Genomic DNA, 26,548 nt, shown 5'->3' with positions numbered 1-26,548 from the left:
CCCCCGACATATACGGAACTTCGAAATAAATTAACCGAGATGGTTACAAATCTACGCTTTGTAAAAAAATACTATTTAAAAAAAGTAACTAAAGACCACTATGAGCAAAGATTCTGACAATGTTAATTTTATGCTAAATGGACATAAATCTGAAGATGCTTCCGATGAAAAACCGCCTTCACAAACGTATTGGACTGAAATAGAAATTGTAGGTAACACTAGAAATTTAAGTCCTATGCTTTGGACTCTTTCTCATCTCACTGGACTTTACTTAAGAGATAATGGTATTACTCGTATACCTGGTGAAATATCAAAGCTTAAAAACTTGACGAAATTAGATCTTTCGAAAAACAAGTTAAGAAGTCTGCCAAATGAAATAGGAGACATGATTGAACTTACAGATTTAAATTTATCCTACAACGGTCTTCGTGTTTTGCCTAATGAAATTGGTCGTTTATATAGACTGAAAGCTCTTGCACTGCAAGGAAATCCTTTGCCAGCTGAAATAATGAGTTTACCTCTTGATAAGCTATTGACATTGATGCTGGATAATCTTACAGGTAGATGTTTTTATGTGTGAGCATTACATATGTATATATATATATATATATATATATATATATATATATATATATATATATATATATATATATATATATATATATATATATATATATATATATATATATATACACTCCTATAGTTAAGGCTTTTACAAAATCAAGTACACTTTATGTAAAAAACTTTTTACAAACATTGACTTACAAATAAATAGAACATGCAAGGAGTGTTGATACATTGACTGACAAATAGACAGAACATGCAAGGAGTGCTACTTCATTGACTGACAAATAGACAGAACATGCAAGGAGTGCTACTTCATTGACTGACAAATAGGTAGAATATGCCAGGAGTGCTGCTACATCGACTGACAAATAGGTTGAACATACAATGAGTGCTGCTATATTGACTAACAAATTGGTAAAATATGCAAAGAGTGCTGCTATATCGACTGAGGATTTTGGTTTAGACAGGCAATCAATTAAATAATTTTATAAGTTTTTTCAACTTATTTCTCATCTAAATTAATTTTAAAAAAAAGCTTACATTCAATAGTAAAAATTAAAGACAACCATGCAAGATTATATATATATATATATATATATACATATATATATATATATATATATATATATATATATATATATATATATATATATATATATATATATATATATATATATATATATATATATATATATATACATATATATATATATATATATATATATATATATATATATATATATATATATATATATATATATATATATATATATATATATATATATATATATATATATATATATATATATATATATATGTATATAGCTTAGATTTCAATTCCTAACTATAAATCTTTAGTTGGATAAAGATGCTTTGTAACTAAACATTTGAAGCTTGATAATGCATGATTAGTGCAGTTGTTGCGCTGGTTTTGACATAATAATTTTTTTTTTTGTTTCTTACAAAAAATAATGTATATAAAGAACATTGTCATCAGAAGATAATACAGTTTCAGATTCTAACAAGATTCAGGAAAATGATAGTATGTGGTTTGAATCAGAAAATGGTAATCTAACATTAAATAGAACACCAGGCTTTTCTTCAATCTTGGATGGGTATTATTTTGAAATAATCAAAAATATTGCTGAAAAAGATGTTGGCCAGGTGCAAAGGTTTTCTAAATGAACTATTGCCTACAAACATAGACTCATCTTCAAAGCTGTTAAACATCTTAAGGTACTTTTATGCATTTAGTTATTTATGTGACTAGTTTTGTTTTTATTGCTATACTGGATTGAATCTTTAAATATTTAAATCAATCTTACCATCTTACTTTACATAATTATTTTACAAATTAACTATTTAATTTTTCTATAAAAATAATAAAAACAAGTTATTTAGCTAACAGAAATTGTTTAAATAATGGTCATTAGTTACAATAAAATTAGATTTTAATCGAAAATAGCTTTTGGGATCTGGTCCTAGTCTGATGTCTGTTAATACAATAACACTACCTAACTAAAAAAATTTATTATTTCATTGAATAACTGTTTTTTATCTTATTTTAGGCTGTTCATCATAAATCAGTTAGCAGCTATCAATTTATGCAAGAAAATAATGTACAGAATTGTTAGAAAAAGAGGTCTGAATGATAATGGTCATCAGAGTAAAGGCATCCCTGCCAAAAATTTTTGTTATCGATTTGGTAGTCAATTAACATTAAGTATACATCAATTTAAAATAAGGTTTAAAGTACATCATACATACAATACATCAATTTAAAATAAGGTTTAAAGTTCTTTTGCAAGCAAAGGTATACAATTTATTTATCAACTACTTTATAAATTAGTTTCAACCACTGATCAAAGTTAAAAAATGATTGTTTAAAGATTTTGCTACCAGTCTTTCTCACTCATCTGCAGTTATGTCTTAGCCAACTTAGAAATAACCTTGATGATAAACTTTTGAGTATTGGAGGTTGGTTTCCATATATATATATGGTTCCATATGGTATTCTACATTTAGAGATTGATTTCCATATGTACCACAGTAGACATGAAGTTGTCTAGAAAGAAGCTACATAGGTATGGATTGCAGTAGAACTTGAATGTTTGTTGTGCCTGTCTTCAATTTTTATAAAGGACTTCTTACATTTGAAGCAAAAGTAGAACAGTTGGTAAACATACATTCTGACTCTAGGCTTGATCATCACAGCATAGTTTTCACTGTGGCTGATAACAGTTTTGTCAAAGCATTCAAATTTAATTCCAAAATGATACCGATTGTAATGATTGATTTTATTGGTTTTCATCACTATGCTAAATATTGTGAAAATTGCTAAAATCAGCAGAAATATAAAGTTCATTGAACAATGAGAAGATACATATGAAGTGGAGACAATCATTTTTGACACTGTTTTTGACAAATGAACTAGTACAAAGTAACAACAAATATTTACCAAAATGCATGAGATGTGCCAGTCTCACTCTACATTTCTAAATGTGCACACAAGCCTCCTATGTTGTGGTGAATATTACAAAAGTTTTATTAAAGACTCCAAAGGAGGCTTGAAGAAATTCTAAATATTTAGCTTAATGCTTGTCAAGTGTTGACAAAACTTTTACGCCTGGAACTGATGATTTTTTACTTTATTTGAATTACTAAAAACACACTGCATACAAACAAGTTAGTCAGCTGCCGCTAGAGTGTTTAGGATATAATCAAGATGGCTTTTACATTTCTTTGTTAGCTTTTTTGAAATTATATCCAATTGTTAAAAAACTATTCAGAGCTGGTTGTTCAACAGCTTTTTGATTGTCTATACCAGTTAAATGTTTGTTTTTAAAAAGGAGCCTTAATTGCTGTGCAACACTGAAATCGATTGTCAGAAAAACATTTTTAACAATGGCTGTTGCTGTAACTCAACCACGAGTTCCAAGACAGGGGACTTTTAAGTCGGAGTTTATTTCTCCTAGCCTTTGCTTAGAAAGCAAATCCTACAAGGTAGCAGGACATAGAATGGGTTGCACTGGATTACATGTTTCCAGTAGTAGGGTGATCATGATGAACATACACCTGACCTGACACAAATTGACTGAATTCTACCAATCAGATGAATACTCCCAATTATGTACAGACAAGAAACAGCATGTTTCTATCCAACTTGATTGTAAAAGATTATCAAAAAAGACTAATATAAATAAACATTACTTTCATTAAAATTTCTTTTTACAAGATTTTGTTCTTTTCTATAGATGTGAGGAAAGGTGTTCTTGTGGTAACCTCTTCCTCCTTCGCTCCCCCATGTGAAACGGGTATTGCGACAATGCTTTTTAAATATTACTTTGTTTGTGTTCATCTTGTTTAGTTTACCTGAAGATAAGGAGTTGATTTAAAATAGCATCTCATTGAAAATGGCATTTCTCTGAATACATGGCTTTAGCAGTGGTTCATACATATAAAAATTATCCCGCCTAACCGGGGTAAAAAAACTACTGGGGTCTTGTCTCTCCTATAAAACTCATACAATTTCAACATTGTGTTCATATGTAAAATTATTTACCCTGCCAAAATAAGACCTTGCCTATGAACTACGGGGTAAAATCAGCTTGGCTAGACTGGCTAGCATTGTTACAAAATTTAAAATGCATTTGGTTCATTTTTAAGTTTAAGTTATTCAACCATATTTGTAGAAAAATCTAAACACCTTTCGTTAAGTTTTTAAAGTAAAAACTATTTTTTTTGTCGATTGAAAATTAAATTGAGTATGATATTTATTTTGTAAAACATCCAATATTATCAAACTTTTATTATGCATAAAATTAGATTAAAATTTTATCTGATTATTTGTAGCAAATTTAAATAATTTTTTTAAGCTTCACTAAGTTTTAATTTTAAAATTAGTGCAAATGATCATATTTAAACAAGTATCATGTGACCTTAAAACATCCCCACCTGTGTTAAATTTATCCCACTTAACTAAGTGCCTTAGTTAGGCGGGATGTTTTTTTTCCATATGATCATCTCCATAGCATTGTATTTACAAAACTAATATAACAGCAATTATGGTTGTTAAACACTTACGTCTTGTGTTTGAATAGTTATTGTCTATATCTGATGTGCATGGCATTAACAGTATGTCAAGTTTGAACCTTTTACAGGAGAGCATTTTAAGGTTTTTCATATGAGCTTCTGAAGTCAAATAATGATATAGAAATGTGAAATTTACATTTTTGTTGTTTTAAATTTGCAATTTGACTTTTGTTGTCCATTACACATGTGTAGGAGATATACTACAAAGTTCAATCAAAAAGTAAAAATCAATTATTTTTTTAAATTATACTGTTAATGCGCAACAAATATATGAATATAGAGAATAACTGTTCAAATGTGAAAGCATTTAATAAGTGTATTAACTATTATTTTGATTTTGATTTAAATAATTCTGCTCATTTAACTTTTACTAAAGGTTAATAATTTAAACACTACTTTAAGGCATCATTAAAATAAAAGAGATAATTTATGGTAAACTTAATGCTTAATTTTTTTTCGTTTTGTTTTTATGTTTTTCTTAAGTAAAATAAAGTAGCCAATTAAAGTTCATTATGTCAGAAATTAAATTTGCTCAATAACTTTACTGTTATTAAAACTGAAATTTTTACTTTTGTTCAATTGCTATTAAAAACAGTTAGCTCTTAATTACCTACAAAAAAAATTCTCTGGATGAATATGTTTAAATTGTTCTATCTTTAGAAAGACAAATTTTTCATAAATTTCTTTGTCTTTAAATTGAGTTTTGTAAAAACATTTAATTTATTTGTTTAAATCTAATGTTTGGTAACTAATTAAGCGACAATTTTAAATGTTTAACTAGTTACAGCAAGTAGCCCTCAGAATTCGGAAAACCAAAAGCAGTGTGTTCCTGTTGGAGATGCTTCAGGATGCATTTCTCAGGATGCATTTCTTACTACTTTGTTTGATAAACATAGAATTAAAGAAATCGCATTTAATCAGCAACAACAACAAAAAATGATATAGTTCCAGTAACTCTTCCAGTGGATGATTTTATTGAAATGCTTGTCATTCAAATAGACCAATTAAAAGACTCGTTTAGTTATGGTGTAGGTTTATAATACAAAAATTATAAAAACATATCTAACATGTTACCATGTACAAGATGATGAAGTATATACAAAATTTTATTATATACATTTTTTTAAAACATCATACTGAAAAAGTGCAATGATGTTAGATCACGAACAATTCATACCTAATAGTTTTTGCATTCTTATTCTATAAATGTGTGCTTTAATTTTTCAGAAAAAAAGAGAAAAAAAAACAAAAAATAATGAAAGAAAAAATCTTATGTATAAAATAGTCAATAATTACTTGTGTGTTAAATTATAAAAAATGAAGAAGTTATGTTGAAATAGAAAACAGTTTAATTAATTTGATTTGATATAAAAATTCCTTGTTTAAACAAAATTTCGCTGGGAGTTTAGTTGTCAGGTCAACTTGACAACTTATTAGGACTTATTACCTGAGCACATTTAATAACATAAGTAATTTCTATCATGACATGCGCAACAAATTTGTCCCGGTGTTTGACGTTTTCAAAAATTTTAAACTTTTTTAAAAATTCTCTCCCTGTAGTTTGTTATAGCACATATCTTTATATATATTATGTATATAATATCTATAGAAATTCAAAAATGTTTTATTTTGTATTTTAAAAAATTCGAAAAAAATATTAGGCAAGTAGTATGATTTGAACCATGACGATGCACTTTAGAAACTCTGCAAGCTAACCACATTGGCCACTAAGGTGCACTATGCATCACTCTAATACGAAATGAGGAAATAGGCTTATATATAAAAAAGTATTCAACATAGTGGGCTGATTTTTTCACAAGACATCAAATGTTTGTTTATATTTCTATATTTAAAAAAAAAGTATCCGGTTTTTATAAAAAAACAGTTTACTGTATTTTTGTTTGGTTCATCTGGACTAATTCCTGATTAATCTTGAAAATTACATAAGTCCGGATATTTTTATTCAAAAAACAGTAGGCGCTGATATTTTATAGAATTTTACAAACTATTTCAATAACATGATTTAATAATAAACAATATCATTGAATATAAATTTATTAAAATTACAAACAAATCTGCTATTATCTGATTGTTTAGTTTCTTACAAAGTTTCTTAAAGTTCTAATAGATGTTTTTAATACAACACAGAACAGCTTATCAGTATAACATTTTAGTTCATGATATAGATCTTTCTAGATTAGTTAATTACTAGTTACAATTTATTAAATTATTCCTTTAATTTTTTTTTAAATAAAAAACAATAAAACTTTGGATTGTTATTATAAACTACATTGAGATTTCTTTACCAAAGTTAAAAAAGTAGTCAAAGCTATTAACAATAGCATAACATTCAAAAAAACACTTAATAGAGGTACATATCAAATGTCACAAACAAATAATTAGCTGTATCCCTAGTGTTTTCTTCCAAGAAAGTTTGACATGCATAACTAACTTGTGCAGTTTTGCTTTCCTTATTTCTAGCATCAATAGCACTCTCAGACAAAGAATCTGATTGGAGGATATTTAAAATACCTAATAAAAGAAGCACTGTGAATTATTATTTTATGTACAGATTGTGACATAGGTATGGTTTTTTTTAAATGTGTTATTAGTAATGATTGCAAATAGATATTCAGATTTCTGATTGAAAATCTATATATCCAGTCTTGTAGTCATGCTATTCATATCAATGAGTAAGTCTTGAAACAACTTATTTATTCTGATTTAGGTGCTTTTCGTGGTACACTATAAAAAATAATAAAATGAATTAAAGCATATACAATACCAACAAAAATGTCAAAATTAGAAGTGTTTTTGTGAAACATAGTAATATATATATATATATATATATATATATATATATATATATATATATATATATATATATATATATATATATATATATATATATATATATATATATATATATATATATATATATATATATATATATATAAATAAGGGAGATATATAAATCTATGCATACCTGTATATATTGGATTCATAAGTGTGAAGTAGTAAATCTCCTTTTTTTAGTTTATGCTCACTTTGCTTGATAAGTTGATTACCCAGTTTAATCATAGTAATATCTTTTTCTAATCTTTTATATATTAGTTGTTATTATTAAAAGAGTTTTGAATTATGTAATTTATATATATATAGAGAGAGAGAGAGAGAAAGAGAGAGAGATTGTTGCATTTGGGAAGCACGGAGGAATAAAAAATGATTCTTACGCCAACAAATACGTCACTTTTAATTACTTTTGACTTTCGTCTAACATTTGCGTGTTGGATGAAAGTGAAAACCATTAATTTAATTACAAATTAATCGTTTTTTAAAAAACCGCAAAAACGCAAATTTAATTGACCAGAATGTTTTTAAAAACATTCTGAATGTTTTTAACAATGTTTTTATTTTTATTTTTTTTAATAAAATGTTTTTAAATTTTTTTTTTTAATAAAATGTTTTTATTTTTATTTTTTTTACTGTAAATCATGCGCGGAGTGTTGCTACATCGACTATCTTATAGCCTGACTCACAACAAAGTGCTGCTACATCGACTGACAAATAGCCTGACTCGCAACGGAGTGCTGCTATATCGACTGACAAATAGTCTGACTCGCAACAGAGTGCTGCTACATCTATCTTTTAGCCTGACTCGCAAGGGAGTGCTGCTACATTGACTGAGGGATTGGTTGGGGCAGGCAGTCTATCAATTAATAAAAAAAAAAGTTCCGGTCTTGCATTTTAATTTTTACTTTTTGTCAACAAAATACGGAAAAAACTTTCTGACAACATATAATAGTTATATATATATATATATATATATATATATATATATATATATATATATATATATATATATATATATATATATATATATATATATATATATATATATATATATATATATATATATAGAACTCTTATATGTTTTCCGAAAGTTTTTTCCGTTTATGTGTTGGCGTAAGAATCACTTTTTTCCTTCCGTGCTTCCCAAACGCAACAAACTATATATATATATATATATATATATATATATATATATCCTTCCGTGCTTCCCAAACGCAACAAACTATAGAACTATATATATATATATATATATATATATATATATATATATATATATATATATATATATATATCCTTCCGTGCTTCCCAAACGCAACAAACTATAGAACTATATATATATATATATATATATATATATATATATATTATATATACATACAACTTAATATATAAAACATATTGTACTTACAAAGATATTTACTTTGTTGATTTTTAACCAAAAAAGTTTTTTATTTAGTTAGAAACAACTTATTTCTTTTTCCACAAATTATAATAAATAAAAAGCCAGACTTTCAAAAATGTTAAAACTCACTGTGTAACCAGTAACATTGTCTAATCAATCATCAATCAATCAAACAAACACATAAAAAGAATGATTTAAACATTTTTTTTTTCTCGGTTTTTAATTTACAAAACGTATCATTTATTTGATAGTATGCAAAAAAAGTAAAGAAATTTGGAAATTATTGTATGTAATATAAAGATTTAGTGAAAACTTGGGTTTTTTTACCCCTGAAAATCCAGCACTTAAAAATACAAATTTAAAAAAATTTGAAACAAATTTTTTTATTAATTAATGCTAACTTGTTTTGGTTAAAAAAAATTTAAAGTATTAAAATTGAAAATTTTTTTCATATAAGTAAGTAAAATCCTATTTCCATTTTGCAACCGGGATAGTAAGGCTCAAATAAAACTTTTATCGTACAATAAGCTTATTGTGCGATAAAAGTTTTATCTCTATTTAATAAACAAAATACTTTATAAAACAGCAAATAAATGCTATAAATCAAAATTAAGGAGATATTTTGCAACATATTTTTCAAGTTAAAATTACACTGTAAAACTTGATATATGTTTTAACATTACCTAGTTTGAAGTTTACATGAATAAGATATTTGCATTTTTATTCACATTTTCTAATAAAATAAGTGCTGCAACTCTTTCTTGCTATTACCTTGAATGTATTGGGTGCCAAGAGTTCTGTGTCAGACATGCTCGAAAGTACACACTACTATCAAGTTCAGCATTAATATAAAAAGAATAATATCACTTTCATGTCATTTTGTTCTTACTTTCTTATATGTTTATTGTTAAATAGTTAAAAACTATTCTATGGAGTAACAACCAGGGATATCTTTTTCCGGATATATCCGGAATTGAAAATATTTTTTTTTAATTTGAATTTTTTCAGATATCCAAATAGTTTTTTGGAAATACAAGTTTTTTTTTGTAAATTTGTCATCAAGTAGTTAAAAATTTATTTGTTCATCAATTACTTAATGATATATTTATTATTTGTTATTATTTAGTTATTAGACATTATTTGTTCCATAAAAATATTGTTTCAATTTTTTTGGTTGTTATAGAAAAATTTTTCTGGATTTTTAAAATATGACCTGGATAATCACTAGTGACAACTTATGAAATATTATTTTTATTTAGGTGTCACCCCATCAACATCTATCACCCCATCAATCATTCATAATCGACATCATCATCCCATTGACATATAAGAAAAACTTTATTTTTAAACTTTACCTTTTATATTCTTTAGAATAATTGTTTTTATTTTCCCTCCTTTTTTTTTTTTTTTTGAAATTATTTAAATTTAAAATGACAAGCAAAAGAAAATGTCAGAAATAATTTTTGTCTCAGTTTATTTTATGCTTGTTATTTTAGCATTTCATAATTAATTTATTTAAATGTGATATTTAATTTTAACTGATTTTATTTTAACTAAATGCATATCATTTTAACTACATATATTTTAATTGTTTTGTAAATTAAAGTGAATTTTTATAAAATAAAAATGCCTTAAAATTATGTATCAATAAAATATAAAATTATTTTTATAATAAATTGTTTCATATTAAATTTGGATTTTTATTTGTCAGAAACTAATTTATGTTAATGGTTTAATGCATTTTCAATGGTTTTTTATCAGGAAAGTTAATTTTGTTATTATCAAATTGATATTTGATATATGAAGTGTTTTAAGACTTAATTTTTACATTTTGCAACAATTTAGTTTGTCCAAGACCACCAGCAAGACAATGGATTTCCATTGAACCAGCTTCTACTGAGAATGGTATTTTATTCTCTATATTTTTAATTTTTAAATTTATTATTTTGGGTAATTTTTATATTTATTATTTTTGTCTGCAAAGTAAAAAAATTAAAATTTACTGTTGAAAGTAACGGTTTTATAGACTCACTAGGATTGATGTGACTTTTTGACAGGTAGTTTTATAGTTATGTCATATAATGTTCTGAGTGATAAACACACCAACCGTCAACTCTATGGATATTGTCCACAGTGGGCTTTGAACTGGGATTACAGAAAAAGCGCCATCTTAAAAGAAATTTTACAGTTTAATGCTGATATTCTCAGCTTGCAAGTATGATTTCTATTATCTTAAATATTTATGTTTATAAAAATTTTTGCTATTTTTATTATATTTTATTACTATTAATCATTATTTGTTTGAATTGGACTAATATTTTTTGTTTATCAAAAAAATTTTTCATTGAAATAACAAAAAAATAAGGTTTTTGTGCATCAAAAAAAAGTAAAAAAGTTATTATTGAAAGTTAAAATAATATAATAAAAACCACAACTATGGTGCCCCACCCACCAGGGATGCGGAGTCCCAAAAAGACTCCGGCTTTATATCTCTACTTTTTCCAAGTCTGTAGTGTCCAAAAGCTCTAAACAAGTTTGTTGACTTATGATCTGCTATAAGAAAAATATTGAGATTTAATGACTTGAAACATATTGTTTTTAAGCCCGGAGTCCTGGAGTCCCGGAGTCCTTGTCGCCATTATACCTACGGAATCCGGGTTCAAAAAATGGTTGTTCCTCTAACCTTAAAGTCTTATTAATATTTTTATTTTATTAATATTTAACTTAATAATATTTTCAGAGCTCCTGGATACCAAAAACTAGGATAAAGTAATCTTTTTGTGACTTTCAAATCCGGAGTCCTTTTTGAGACTCTGCATCCCTGCCACCCACAGGTGAGAAATTGACCTTTTAGTAGGGGTGCACCGATCCATTGGTCTTGGTAACCATTGGCTGATACCAATTGTTTTAAAAAGTTAGTGTTTTAATTTTGTGTTTCTATATTGTATAAAAAAATGTAATAGTTATATTTTTTTATACTACATAGAAACACAAAATTAAAAAAACTGATTTTTTAAACAATCGGCATTGGCAGATAGTTACCAATGCCGTGGCCAATATATCGGTGCACCCCTGCCTTTTAGGTTTGATTTCGGAACGCCCCATATATTTTTATAGATTCAATTTAAGAAACCTTTTGGTTATACAAATTTGTAAAGGTTAAAATCCTGCGGGTGGCACATTTTTAGAAAAGACACTTAAAGGGGGTGGACCTATGAAATTCTCATATTCAAGTGAAGAAACTTCCAGAACCTTAAATTTTTACATACTAATACTAATATCAAATAATGATGCTCTGCCAAAAAAAAGTTTGGGAACATAGAAAATACAACGCTTTTGGGGCACGGAACCCAAGTAGGGCAAATAAAAAAATTTGAAAAATATTTTTGTACAATCTTATAGTAAATGAAGTTTTATTTTATTTTTTATATTAATTTTATTCGCTTTATTCCCCCTACCCCTTCCAAAAATATGAGGAGGTTTTAAATTTTACATGATCATAACTTCTAAAGTACATAAGATTGAAATTTTATAATGAATTTTGATTTGGTTTAAGAAATTGCAAAAATATTTTTCAAATGCACATGTCCCCCTCTCAATCAGTCCCCTTTATTGTTAATAAACATTTTTTGTTTAGCTTCACTAAAAATAATTTAATAAAATATAGCTCAATAACTACATGTTCATGCTGGAAAAAGTTTCAGGGATTCGTTCACTTCTTTCACTGTGCTTTGAACTAAGGACAGATACATCAAATCTATTTACAACAGGCTTCTTTTTTTGGTGCGAGGCTTTTTTTGATATTTCATTATATCTTGACAGAGAGCAGCTGTGCATATCTATGAAGGCTCCTAGATGAGAACTTATCGCATGTACTTTCCATGTCACACTGAGGCTTTTATTCAAGAACTAAAATATATAAGTGTATATAAAGAAAATATTTCAAGCAAAAGAAGTTATTAAACATTATAAGTTTATATCATACTTACTTCTGAACAGTATGTTTGAGAATGTTCAAAACTATCTGTAAAGTCTTGGATAAGCTTGTGACACTGTGGATCTAGTGGTTAACTAAATGTATGAGTAACAACTCTGTCAAACTTTCTTAAGTTATTAAATAATATGCGGTAGTGGTGTTGTGGTAAAGCGCTTGCTTCATAAGCGAGAGGTTCTGAGTTCGATCCCCACCACGTCCCTGGTAGTACTGCGCTCAACTTGTTTCTCCGCGCACCAGCCTTGTTTGTCAAGGTTCGTGTTTCGGAGTTATAGAGTTGAGAGAGGGTTATAACCACTATTAAGTAGCCTCCTCATCTGTAGTGGCCTTCTCGGCCTTGAGGAGATGAATAACAAAAAAACAAAAAAATTAAAGGGAACAGCTCTATCGTAATTACTAATGAAAGGCTGTCTACATTTTTAATATTGTTCTTGAAACATTACCATCATATGTACCTCCGTGATAACCTTTCCGTATAACACCTAGGCTATTAACCCATTTTTTTAAACCTGTCCAGAGGGGTATAATATAATTACAAATGTGATTTACCAAACCCATGAGCATACTGACAGAATCAGTTATCTAGGTCTCCAAAACTTCTGAGACTACCAGATTTCAGAACAGCTTCCTTGTCACGTCAAGAACAACTGTATTTTTCACCGTGAGTCTATGAATATTTTTTAGTTTTAAAAATGTTTATAGATTTAAAAAAAAAAGTAAAGAATAAATTGTTAAAGTAATTTAAATACCGAAATTCCCAACAAAATGTTGATGAGTTTGAGGTCTGATGCTAGAGAATATTTACAAGTATGAAGTTGAAGTTTTTCAATTAATACTGTGAGGTTGCTACGTTTCTTACATATCTTCACAGTATCCTAATGCAAGAACAGAATTTATTCCAGAGTAAGTTCCCCTATTATTCCCATTAGTGTCTCTGTGTTGGTTTGGGTTGAACAAGTTTGCAATAACTTTCATTGAACATCCACCTTTAAATTTTTTTTTTTTACTCATTATTCTTAAAATTTATAATTTTCATTATTCATCTATTGTATTAAAATGCTCAAACCTGAATCTATGCCAACTCTTACAAAGGTATTGAGGAGATCCTGCTTTCTGTACTCAATTACAAACTCAAGATATTTTGTAATATCTTTTACATAAACTAAATCTCTTTTTACATAATTTAGTGTCCCTTTCTTCTTATCCTCCAAAGAAGCGTTTTCTAAAACATAGAAGTTTTCAAGTATCTTTGTTTTATCATCCAATTTCTTTTCCATATTACTTTCAAACTTAACTCCATTTTGCCTGAAGGTCTTCAAGAGAAGATTTGATTTGAACTGAGTCAATTACAAACAAACAACTAACTAGTTAAACTCTGAAAACAGTATTTCTGTCTGTTTCATACTAGTTTGACCTAGAGTTATGGGGACTTTGGAACCACCTATATAGTTGACATAAATGTTTAGAAAAGCACAACATTTTACAAATATATGCAAAGAAAGCAACGTTTATAACATATCAGTGGAAAACAGCATTTCTTCATCTTTTTCCAATCATTGTTTGAGTATATATCTTTTAGAATATTGTTCATTACTTGGACTTGAACCTAAACAATAGAACAGTGAAAGAAACATTCAGATTTTAAATAATAGTATTATTAATAATTTTTAAAGAAATATATTTTATAAATGTTTTACTTTAATATCTTAGTTTAAGAGATAAGTTGCCAGATTTTTTGATTCCTTTCCATTTATGACGTATACCTTTGCCAATAAAGCAAGCAGCATTTAAACTCTTGCAAACATCAACTTTTCCTGGAATTATTTTCTTTCTGTTTTATTTGTCTATTTTTATTTAAAGAATTATTTGATGAATTTAATTCAAACTAATTTAAAAAAAGTAAGCATATAGAACCAAAGATTTTAGTAGTTTGCAAATTTTGCATTTTTTGCAACTCCTACTGCAGCAGAAATCACTTAAAGATTCTTTGTTCCACTTCTGTTTACCTAATGTTGAAAGAGTTATCCAGCTTCAACCAGATACAGATTTCTTTTACATGTAAGGCATAGTCCAGCTGGATAATTCATAACCTTAATACTATAGTCATCCTGACAATACTTTACAACAAGCTTTTCCAAATTTTCTGTAGCTGGAATACACTTAGTGCTTTTAGTAAAGCAACAAGCACAGACTGTCTGTTCAATTTATGAGATCTTTTGAACTGAAATCTCCTTTCTTTCTTTAATATTTAATAAGGCATTATGAACTCTATCTCTATCTGTAATTTTAATAGTTACTAAAGTATCAAGAGTAAATTTATAAATAAACTTTAATTGAATAAATTTAAGTATCAATTACAAATCTTGTTTAATTCTTATTAATCATCATTACCTTTAAATAATTATAAACAACTAATAAATGGTAATCAATGAAATTAAGCTAATTTTATACCATAAACTCTTTTGTATAAAAATACTAGTGTCAAAATCACAGATGTGTCCAAAAAAATGAAGCTAAACAAAAAATGTTTATAAACAATAAGGGGGCTTATGATATTCAGGCATTTTGAAGGCTAAAATCTTTTGTATACAAAGTCATGTAATCACATGGTATCATATGGTTATAAAAAGACAGATGTGTCCAAAAAATAACTGTGATTAAAGTCTGCAAACAAAAAAAAAAACCAAAATTTGAGGCCACCTGCTCTGATTGAGTATGTGCATTTGAAAAACATTTTTGCAATTTCTTAAACCAAATCAAAATTCATTATAAAGTTTCAAGTTTCTTAAAAAAATCTCATGTACTTTAGAAGTTATGGTCATGTAAAATTTAAAACATCCTCATTTCTTTGGAAGGGGGAGGGGGAATAAAACAAATAAAGTTAATATAAAATAAAATGAGAATAAGTTTCATTTACTATAAGATTGTACAAAAATATTTTTCAAATTTTTTTATTTGCCCTATTTGGGTTCCGTGCCCTGGAAGCGTTGTATTTTCTATGTTCCCAAAATTTTTTTTTTTTTTGGCAGAGCATCATTATTAGATATTAGTATTAGTATGTAAAAATTTAAGGTTTGCAGTGTTTTATGGAATTTTCTTCACTTGAACATAAGGTCCATAGGTCCACCCCCCTTAAGTGTCTTTTCTAAATATGTGCCACCCGCAAGATTTAAATTTATGCGGTTTTGTGTAACCTAAAGGTTTCTTAAATTGACTCTATAAAAATATTTGGGGGTGTTCCAAAATCAAACCTAAATGGTCAATTTCTGACCTGTGTAAAGATCAAAAATTCATTCATTAAAAAATTAAATTTACGCGATTACTATAATGTTAATAAGAAATTTTTGTTTATTAAAAACTTTTAATTGCTAACAAGCTAAAGTTAACTCTAAATGATGATTTTAAAATCTTTGGAAGAATCAAATTTCATTCATTTTATTGTCTTTAAATTATTTTTCATAAAAAGTTTTAATTCATTTTTTTAGATCTAACATTCTACTAGTAATTAAACACTAAACGAGTTATAACACGCACTTACTTTTTAATTTATTTTATTGTCCTGAAGAAAAAATGAACTTGGTAAAATAAACAGAAAACAGATTTTTGATAATGCATTTGAAACTAAAACACTTGAAAATGCAAAAGAAAAATAACAAACAAATATTGTTTGGATACTTTTTTTAGGTCTGGGTTTGTCCCTGCTTTTCAAAATCAAACTTTTTTTTTTCAAATTTTATTAGTTAGACAAATTTTATTTGAAATTCATAACAGACACCTTTTCAGTTAGATATTAAGAGTGTTTGTTTAAAATCTTTTTTTTTCAGCAGCAGGAAAGTTTAGTAATAAGTATAGGAGTTTCTAGATTTTTAAATTAAATTTCATTTTATTTGCAACTCTGAAACACAAAGCTTGTTAAACATGGTTGCTGTGAGACTTTTTAAACATGGCAGCTGTGAGGACAAACACAAGGTATGAGGTTGAACACGCTACTTCCAGAAGCGTAAGATGGATTTGAACTTTGAAATTGTTAATTGTGAGCTGAGTGTTCTATCACTAATCTGCTACCACCTAGTTTGGAAAGTTAGTTACCAAGCCACTTATTAAAGTAAAGGCTACTGTATCTATGTTTGGAAAGCCACTTATTAAAGCAAACTCAACTTTTTACAAGATATTTGTATAAGTTTCCCAACCTAGTGAAGATCTAAACTGAACTGGTTGGGAAACTTATACAAATCTATAAAAATATAACTAAATCTGACTTAACTTAAGTTACTTTCTAGCTGTGGATTGGAGGAATATTTATCATTAGTTGTGCTTTTGATAATTTTAATTTGTCAAAAGTTATCATTGTATGAAAAATAAAGTTTTTTTGGTAAAACTTAAAACTGATGTGGGACAATATCTCCCTTGACTTTATGATGTTCTCCATAAACATATTTATTTCATGATCTATTTTAGGAGAGCTTCGAGAATTAAAGCACAGATATCACCGCTTCACAAATATCAAACAAATACTGTTGAACAGTGCTAAGATTATTGTTGCGAATTCAGGGAAATCTACTTTAATTTTTTTTTTTTAAATACCTGGTAAGTTGTTTACTGTTACCATGGATTTTCCAATGTCCTTGAAGTTTAGTTTACATCATTCTAATTGATCCAATAGATCCTTCAGTTGCAATTTAATAGCATGTAATTGATATTTTTTGCAAACCACTACAACAGCATGTCAATGGTGTTGACATGCTATTGATCTAACAATCTGATGATGCCGCTATTTCTACCAGTCTTAGTATTTCGCCATCACATCCAACATCTACACTTGGTTTTGTATCCATGTGAATATCTTCAAAAAAAGCAACAATTCTCTGCTTGATACTTGATTAAGGCGTCACATGGCCTATATAACGTAGCTCAGACTATTGTACTTGGTTTTTACATACCTTTACCTACTCCTTAGGATTTTCTTTCATTTAAATTTTATAGTAACATCTATCACAGACTGTTATGTTATGGTATATTTAAACCTATGATATTTTATTACAATTTACTTCATTTATTTCTTCTTTTTTTCTCTGCTCACTTTGCTTTGTTCTATAACTTTGGAAGAATCTGATATAATTTTTGAGGCCAAAATTTGGCAATACATCTGAGGTTAGTGCTGCTGCTGATCAATCTGAAATGGCATGTCTGTTACATGCTCTTGTAAAATGCCATTTTTCTTGCAGTTGCATATGTGGAAAAATTAGAAGTTTGGGTTTTAATTGATCATTTTTTGTTACTTTCGTGGCTTTGTGTTGGGAAAATCATTGTCCTATATTAAATAAATAGATTTCATCAATTATTGCTTTGATTTTTTATGTTCAAACACAAGCATACCACAAATTTTGCTACAATATTAACTCACTGAAAATTTGTGCGGCGGTACCCACCGTCCAGGAGAAATTTAGCCAAATATAGGTGTTTTTTTCAAGAAAAAAAACAGCATTTGTAAAAAAAAGGTTCTCAATTTTAAATTTGGGCGGCGGCCAAATATGGTCGACACTGTCAAAAATGGTATAGAATAGCCCCTGATTATAGCAAACTTTAAAACTATTTTTCATTAACATTGAATAAATGACAAGTGTACACACAATTAAGTGTATACACAATTTCAACTGTTAAACTTATTTAAATTTTAAAGAATTTAACAAATTTTAAACCATATTATAACACATATTAGTGAATAAATTTTTTCAGAAATATTTTTTGTGACAACAGTTTTAAATACTCATACTACATCAAGAAATAAATTTTTTTTTTCAGTTTAACCTCTTACTTTGCCCTAATATATATACTAAAGATGAAATCAGTTTCATTATTTAATTTTAATTTACACCTTTTTTCTGTATCAATTTTCGTTTTTGTTTTTATTTTTTATTTTTCTCTTGAAATTCATACTAATAAAATACTATACAAATAAGATCTCGTTCACCTATCCCTTCTATTTTAAATCTACATATGAGAGTTGCAAACCAGGCAAACTCTGATTTTTTTTAACATAGTCTTTGAATTTAAAGGATATTAAAAATATCATCATTTTTTGTTTGAAACTTCAAATTGACAAATGTTGATGATTTATGTTTAGACTTTGCAAATATTCTTCACTTATCATGCATCTAAAAAATATTTGTAACAATGTATTTTTTTTTTGCTGGCAAAGAATAATTAAGTCTCAAAAAAAATTTAACAGTTTTTTTATTTTTTGCAGCTGAATTTCATTTTGCTGTTTTTAGAAATTAAATTTTTAAATGTTCATTTAAAACACATTAAATAAATTGTACATTATTTTTAAGTAATACCTTGTACATTATTTTTTACCTTGACAAAAATAGAAATTGATTTAAATTAATTTATTTTTAAATCATAAAAAGTTCACACTTCATTAATAAGTATTTTTAAAAAGTATCAACCTAAAAATATGTAAGCAGAGGATTGGCATGTAAGCAGAGGATTGGTATTATCTTTATGCAGATATCCAACTAACAAAATTTAAAACTTGTAATTTAATTATTTTTGCATATATCTTTTTAAAAGACTTCATTATATTGTTTTTTATTAATTAATTTTTTGTGTTTTATTTTTTGTATAGGAGATTCTATTTTTAAAATTGTTTGAATTTTTTGACTAATATAAAAATATTGGAATTTGAAACAGGTTGATTGACTTTTTTTAAACAAATGCAAAATAATATTATTATAGAATTAATAAATTTTTAATACTGATGTTTTATCTTTTTATATAAAATTTTCTAGTAAATTATAGTTATTAAGTTGTAAGCTTTCTTACAATGTAGTTTTATATTATGATACATGGTTGCTTTTTTTAACATTTTTAAGCATATCCATTATAACCATATCCAATTTATATCTAGGTCAGAAGCATTTATATCTAGGTTATCAGCATGTCCAGGTTAACAATTTGTTAAAACTAAGTCTTTGCCATTTTATACATGCTTTTTTGAGAAAAAAGCATTGAATTGGGATTATTTGCATGTACCTAATAAGTCATTGCATATACCTAATAAGACAAAGTTAGAAGCAAAAATATTTTTTTTTTTTTAGCATTCTTTTTTATCTTTTTTTAAAAAGCTTAATGTTGAAAAAAAAGAAATAAAAAAGAATGCTAAAGAAAAACAAACCTTAGTTTGCTTTGGTTTAAAGCGTAATTTTATATCAGGGGCTGTTCAAATAATAGGTGATAAAAAAAATTTTGTCGTTTTTCTAACACCCCCTCCCCTATGTGACATTTTGTGGCATTTAAAAAAAACTCAATCCCCCCCACCCCATACCCCTTCTTCCTGTGTGATGTGACATAGACAAAAAATATTTTTAATAAGTGTATATTTTAATTGTAATAGTTTATTTTTATAAAAAAATACAATTGATGTATATCTGTCTAAAAACTAAATTTGTTCCCAAATCAGACTTTGACCTTCAAGTATTGGAGTTCCATGTTCTTCAATAATTTTTGAAAGCCAGTTGAGGTCAGAGATATCAACATCGTCTTGATCATACCATTCAATTGTTTCTTTGTCCAAATTTAAAAAGACACACATGAGTTCAGATAGACATTGAGCAACTAGGCGTTGAGGTCTAGTTTTTTGAATCTCATTCGAATATCTAATACTTGAGCAAACTGTTTTGCGTTGTTTCATTGACTTGATAGTTGCAAAATATAAACTGCAATTGGTACAAACTCTTTTTGGTAAGGAATTTTGAATGTTTGAACATGAGTAGTCGTATGGCAATCCATTGGGATTGCCATACGACTACTTTAACTGTCGTGGGCAAAATTGTTTTGCAAAATGATAAGTTTAAAAACAGAGATGCAACGTTGTTCTTTGTATTATTGCATTCAAGACCATCTTCTCTTTGGAACAAAGAAATTGGTGGTGGAAGAAAACCAGTCGGAATAAGATAAAAAAAAGTGAGCTGCGACAATGACCACAACATTTTTGATCATTACATTTTACAATTTGAAGGAAGTATTGACTTTCTCTGACATGTCTAGCATCCCACTCTGCTCCGAAATATTTTAACTGTACACATTTTTCACTGTTTGGTTTTATGTACTCAGCTTTAGTTTCAAATCCATCAATGACTGTGCTGGACCAAATTTGCGCAAGAACTTCACCTGCTTTAGCAAAGTTTGCCTTCTCCATAACTTTGTCTGTTGTTTCTCCTCTTGAATTAAGATGGCTTCCAAAATGATCAAATGGAAGTATAATTCCTGCTAGGTCATGGCTTAGTGGAGCCATTCTTCTCTCTACCCTGTTCTTCTTGAGACTTTTGCTTTGGCTTGTTTGCAAATGCTTTTAAATATCCTTTATAAATAGATTTGTAAAGTTTTTCTTTTTCACTAGACATTTTTAATCTATAACAACATCAACAACAAGATATTAATTTTCCTTACAATCATTACAATAAATAAGTATATAGTAAAGATAGTTTTAATAATAGCATTAATAATAGTACTACTATTACTAAAATGTTATATCATAGTAACTAAATAACTTAATATATAATAAAAATGATAACGTAACTAAAGTAGTTTGACGAATTCATTATAATAGAGTGACACAAAACATTAAAAGTAATAATAACAATAACATTAAAATTAAAGTATTGTAAAACTAAAATATTTATATATCAGATGACAATCAAGAATAATATTTATGTTTAAAGATCAAATTTTAAACAACTATTAATACTAAAAATTTTAGTATATTTATACAAATATTTGTTAAAAAATAAAATTAGATTTTTAATGGTAACATAAATTGCTTGGTCTGGTTTTTTTATGTTTGTAGAATCGAAATTTCTTTTTATGTCTGCGATTACCACAAGTAACTTAAAAAAAAGCTAATTTGAATTTTTTATTTTCATTTGTTATGACTCCGTTAAACAATAAACGCTAGCTACTTGTGAAGTCGTTGCATAGCATTTTTCTTGAAAATTTTCGTATTATATATAATTATCTTAAAGTTTGCAATTTTAAAAAATTACGCAGTGATAAAAAATTACGCAGTGATAAAAAATTTAATTTAAAAAGTTATTTATCATGTCACACTGTAGCAAACCACCACCCCTCCCCCTCCCCCATGTGATATTTGGTGACACTTTCCAATACTCCCTCCCCCCTCTCCCCCTAAGACTGTCACGTATTATTTGAACAGCCCCTTAGTAAAAAAAGCTTTTCTAATTTTTTACTTTATCTCTGTGTGTTTTTAGTAAACATAGCATTATTTGAAAACATTGTTATAAGCTTGAACAGTTTTTAGAATAGACCAATTTAATTAAAAATACTTTTTTTTCTTCTTATTTTTATCCTTGAATAGTTGTAGTGTAAAATTCTCTTTAAACTTTATGCAAAGAGAAGGGGGAGGTGAACCATCTTTCTGTTGCTATTTTTCTTTTTTTGTTTTCTTTTTTTCTATGTATAATAATTGAAAACCAAAAATTACAGTATTGCAGTTGAATGAAAATATTTGAGTAACTTTAAAAAATAATTTTTCTAGGAAGTTGAGACGGAACAATATTGGAATTTTTTCTTACCAGAACTAAAAAAGAATGGCTATGACGGAATATTCAACCCCAAATCTAGAGCAAAAACAATGCCAGAAGAAGAAAGAAGATTTGTTGATGGTTGTGCTGTCTTTTGGCAGAATACCAAGTAATTTTACTTCTGTTTTTATTTGAAATCTTTAACATAAAATGTGTCTAGCAAACATGTTTGTTTAATGACAATGAGTCTGTTAATTTTTTTAAATTAATTTTTAAGCTTATTCCATAAGAATATAATCCAGTAAGGAAGTCATATCTTGCTTGATTTCTTTCAAAATCTTTTGACAATCATAATTTAGAGCCTCTAATGTTGCTTGCAGGTCATTGTGCTGATAGGAAACATGACAAGATATTGATATGATATCAATAAACTTTATTGAATCTCTTGATGGCTTTAAAATACTATTTAAAATTTCCTCTTTTCCTTTCTTGTTCTAGAGTTTGCAGCTTTAGATGAGTTTTTAGATGTTTTTTTAGATGGTTTCGTATTCCTTCTTATTAATGACACAAGTTTAGTTGTTTTTTTTTTTTTTTTACAGCTTCTGAAGACTTTACTTCTTATTCCTTTTTTTTAAAAAAAGAATTCCAAATAGATGCGTAATATTCTGAGGTTAAATAAAGGTGACTTGGTGAATAAAGTTTAAATACAACCTGACTTGATTGGATAAAGGTTATATACAGCCTGACTTGATTGAACACAACGATATTCTAAATGAGGTTGAACAAAGGCTGTATACAACCTGACAAAATAGACCTTGTACATAAAATGTACCTTGGATTACATTTGTTTGTGATATGTCAGGTTTTCCGTTTTAACTTATTGTTAAAAATTACACTAATGTTTTGTTCAGTTTTTGTTGTTTTAATCAGTTAAAATCAGCTTCCATTTATCATTAATGAAAATGATGAAACCTTAATTTTTCATTATTTTTGAGTTATTGTTAGATTATTGGTTGTCACCAAGTTTTTTTTTATAAAGGTGTCAAGATTGAACTGATAAGATATCGAGATCACTATGAACTGATAAGATATTAGATTACTTTTGTTCAAAGCAATGAGCTATCATCTATAAACAGTAGCAAAAATTCTTATCTATTTCTAGCATATCATTTACATATACAAAAAAAGTGGACCAAGGATTAAATAGTATAAAACAAGTTAAAAGGTTTGTATCATGGACACAAACCTCTCAACTAGTTTGTTATAATATTTGTCATAGTTATAGTTTGTTATAATATTTGTCATCTATGCTAAAAACAAATGGCTTCATATAACTCTGCTGAATGTTTATAGTTTTGCTGATGTTACACCTGATTTTCTGTTCTATTAAATTTCTGCTCAAAGTTTAGCCAATAGAATCTTTTGTTTGTTTTGTAAACACATCTAATATGCTTATTTGTCCAACAGAATGATTTGCTTTTTAAAACTCTTTTTTAAAAACAAACAAAAAAACTGTAGAAAAAATGTCAACGTTATTTTGTTTCTCAACTAAAATCAATTACAAATAAAAGTTTTATTTACAAATAAAGTTTCTTTCTTTTTCTATTTTTCTATTTCTTTTTTAGTACCCGTTTTTCCATGCATAAATGGGTTTAGTATTTTTTTTGAAGCAATTTCTTCAATAAATTTTACAAGTTTAAATAAATCTCACAATCTTTTTTTTTTTCCTGTAAAGTTTTAATACTTCTACAACTACTTTTTTGTACTCCATAAAACTGAACACACTAGGTATTTAACATGAAAATTTTAATTTGATTAAATACTAAATTGTTATACAAAATTAGAAAAAGGTTCAGTACAATATTTTAAAGATAAAAAAATTATAAAAATTAAACAATTCTATAAAATGTTGATATATGTATTTGTTGAAGAAAATTTGACTAAACTTTATATTATTTTTTTTTAACTTAAAATATCATAACTTTGTCAATTTTTATCAAAATGCATGCAACTTGATATCAAAAAAAATGTTTTTAAAAGAAAAGTAAATTTATATAAAGGGTGTATTAAAAGCTTATAAAGGACGCCTACAACACCTCATACTTTTAAAAGATTACACTTTTTCAAAGTAATACTGATTTTTTATTATAATTTTAGATTTTTATTTGCATTATTTTAGGTATTATGCTAAATCAACATCAAAATGGTTGAGATACTTGAAGTTGGGTGAATGTAGCAAATACTAACCCCCTTCCCACCAGTTGGAAAGGGGGTTAAAAATAATGTGAATCTTTTTTGAATGAGTAAAGTATCTGCGTGAACTTATTTTTTGAATTGGTGAAAAAAATAGCTCAGCATTTCTTCACTATAAACTTGATGCTGTAAGTGCGAAAAAGATTTCGATATCAATAAAATCAAAAGAAATGTTATTAAAATAAATAAAGTCGTGCAAAATTAAAGTTCTAGTATTTAAAAATTATCTATTTTGATACATATTTCTGAAAAACAGTAAAACATGTTCATATCATCCCACTCTTAAAAAATTTTTTAAAAAGCATGGAACAAAATTTGACTGAAAAAAACTTTTCTGTTTTTAAAATAGTTTAAGCTTAACATTTTGTATGAAACTCATACTAAACAAATATAAGCTAAACATTTGTATAAATGTGAAAACTTTTAAGTATCTTTTAAGTATTTTAAAACTTTTAAGTATCTTTTAAGTATTTTAAGTTAAAACATGATTATTTTTAAATCATTTTGTTTCTTTTTTTTATTTTATTTAGGTTTACTTTAATTAAAGAACACTTAGTCGAATTTAACCAGTTAGCTGCAGCTCACGCTGAAGGAGCTGATGATATGGTAAACAGAGTCATGCAGAGAGATAATATTTGTGTAATGGCTTTGCTAGAGATGATAAAACCAATGGCTGAGCTTGATAATATCAAACCAAAAATAATTGTTACTAATGCTCATATCCACTGGGATCCCGAGTATCGCGATGTGAAAGTGATTCAGACATTGATGTTGATGAGGGAGCTAAAGAAATTTATGGACGAAATAACAGCTGAATGTAAAATGTTTTTTTTTTTAATTTAATAAGGCATTTAAATAGTGGTAATCAAGGGTATTTACTTTTATAATTCTTTTTTGTTTTGCTTAACCTCTCACGTGCTTAATACTATTAAAGTTTTTTTGACATTTAAGTTTTTATTTATTTATAGTCTATATAAGTTTTTTTTGTCCATATATGTATTTTTTTTGTCCAAGTACATATTTTACGATTAATTGAAATCAAAACTTTTTTTAGATAAAATTGAAAAGGTGCCAAATATTATTTGCGCTGATATGAACTCGATGATAGATTCTGGAGCAATAGAATTTCTCGAGCACGGTCGCATACCTGTGAGTCATCCTGATTTTCAGAAACTAAAATACGGGGGTTATCTTTCACGATATGCAGATAAGGATAAAAAAGGATTAGAAATAATAACTCATCCTTTTAACTTAAGTCGTGCTGGTAAAAAAAATCCTTTGCCATTTACTAACTTTACATATGACTTTACAGGAGTTTTAGATTACATTTTTTATACCAGTGATATTAATCTTCTCGGTGAACTCGGTCAAATTGACAGTGAATATTTAAAGAAGAATAAAATTATCGGATTTCCTCATCCACATTTTCCGTCTGATCATATATATTTAGTGGTAGAGTTTGATTTTAATTTAGAGTCAACGTAGCCTTTTATTATACCTTTATAGATTTATAGCTGAGAAAATATTTTAGAATCATTTATAATGTATCCTGTTTTAATTTTTTTTTTTTTTTCGCTTTGATTAAAAATGCTGGGTCGTATTTTTTATTTTATTTTTTATTTTAACGTATTTAATATGTTATAACTAAATCGTTTTCTTTTTTGTTGATGCTAAAATGCAGTTATCAATCTAATAAAAAACTATTTATTGGTTTATATACACGTATACGTTCATTTTTTGTCTATCCTCTATTTATAAAACATTTTCTTCATCTGGAATGGTGTATCTTTTTGTTTTACTTATTTTTATGTTAATGAAGTTTTTAAAGAAAATTAGGATTTGATA

The 26,548-nt window shown here is 27.1% G+C and overlaps 1 protein-coding gene across 1 annotated transcript; it reads left to right on the top strand.

Moving 5' to 3' along the window:
* On the top strand, positions 1-26,548 carry LOC100199873 (CCR4-NOT transcription complex subunit 6). The gene is made up of 6 exons (XM_065814570.1): positions 1-560; positions 10,760-10,819; positions 10,972-11,129; positions 22,465-22,619; positions 25,234-25,520; positions 25,758-26,548. Exons 1-6 carry the CDS (start codon positions 101-103, stop codon positions 26,186-26,188), a joined length of 1,551 nt encoding a protein of 516 aa, XP_065670642.1. The 5' UTR covers positions 1-100; the 3' UTR covers positions 26,189-26,548.

Source organism: Hydra vulgaris, chromosome 12 (genome assembly GCF_038396675.1).
Source record: "Hydra vulgaris chromosome 12, alternate assembly HydraT2T_AEP".
NCBI lineage: Eukaryota > Metazoa > Cnidaria > Hydrozoa > Anthoathecata > Hydridae > Hydra > Hydra vulgaris.
Note: the sequence above shows the minus strand (reverse complement) of the source record. Positions and strands in the feature narration are given on the sequence as shown.

Coding starts and splice junctions, on each gene's coding strand:
- LOC100199873 (XM_065814570.1), top strand. CDS start 101: ATGAGCAAAGATTCTGACAATGTTAATTTTATGCTAAATGGACATAAA. Junction 10,820..10,971: donor ACCAGCTTCTACTGAGAATG/GTATTTTATTCT, acceptor ACTTTTTGACAG/GTAGTTTTATAGTTATGTCA. Junction 25,521..25,757: donor GGACGAAATAACAGCTGAAT/GTAAAATGTTTT, acceptor AACTTTTTTTAG/ATAAAATTGAAAAGGTGCCA.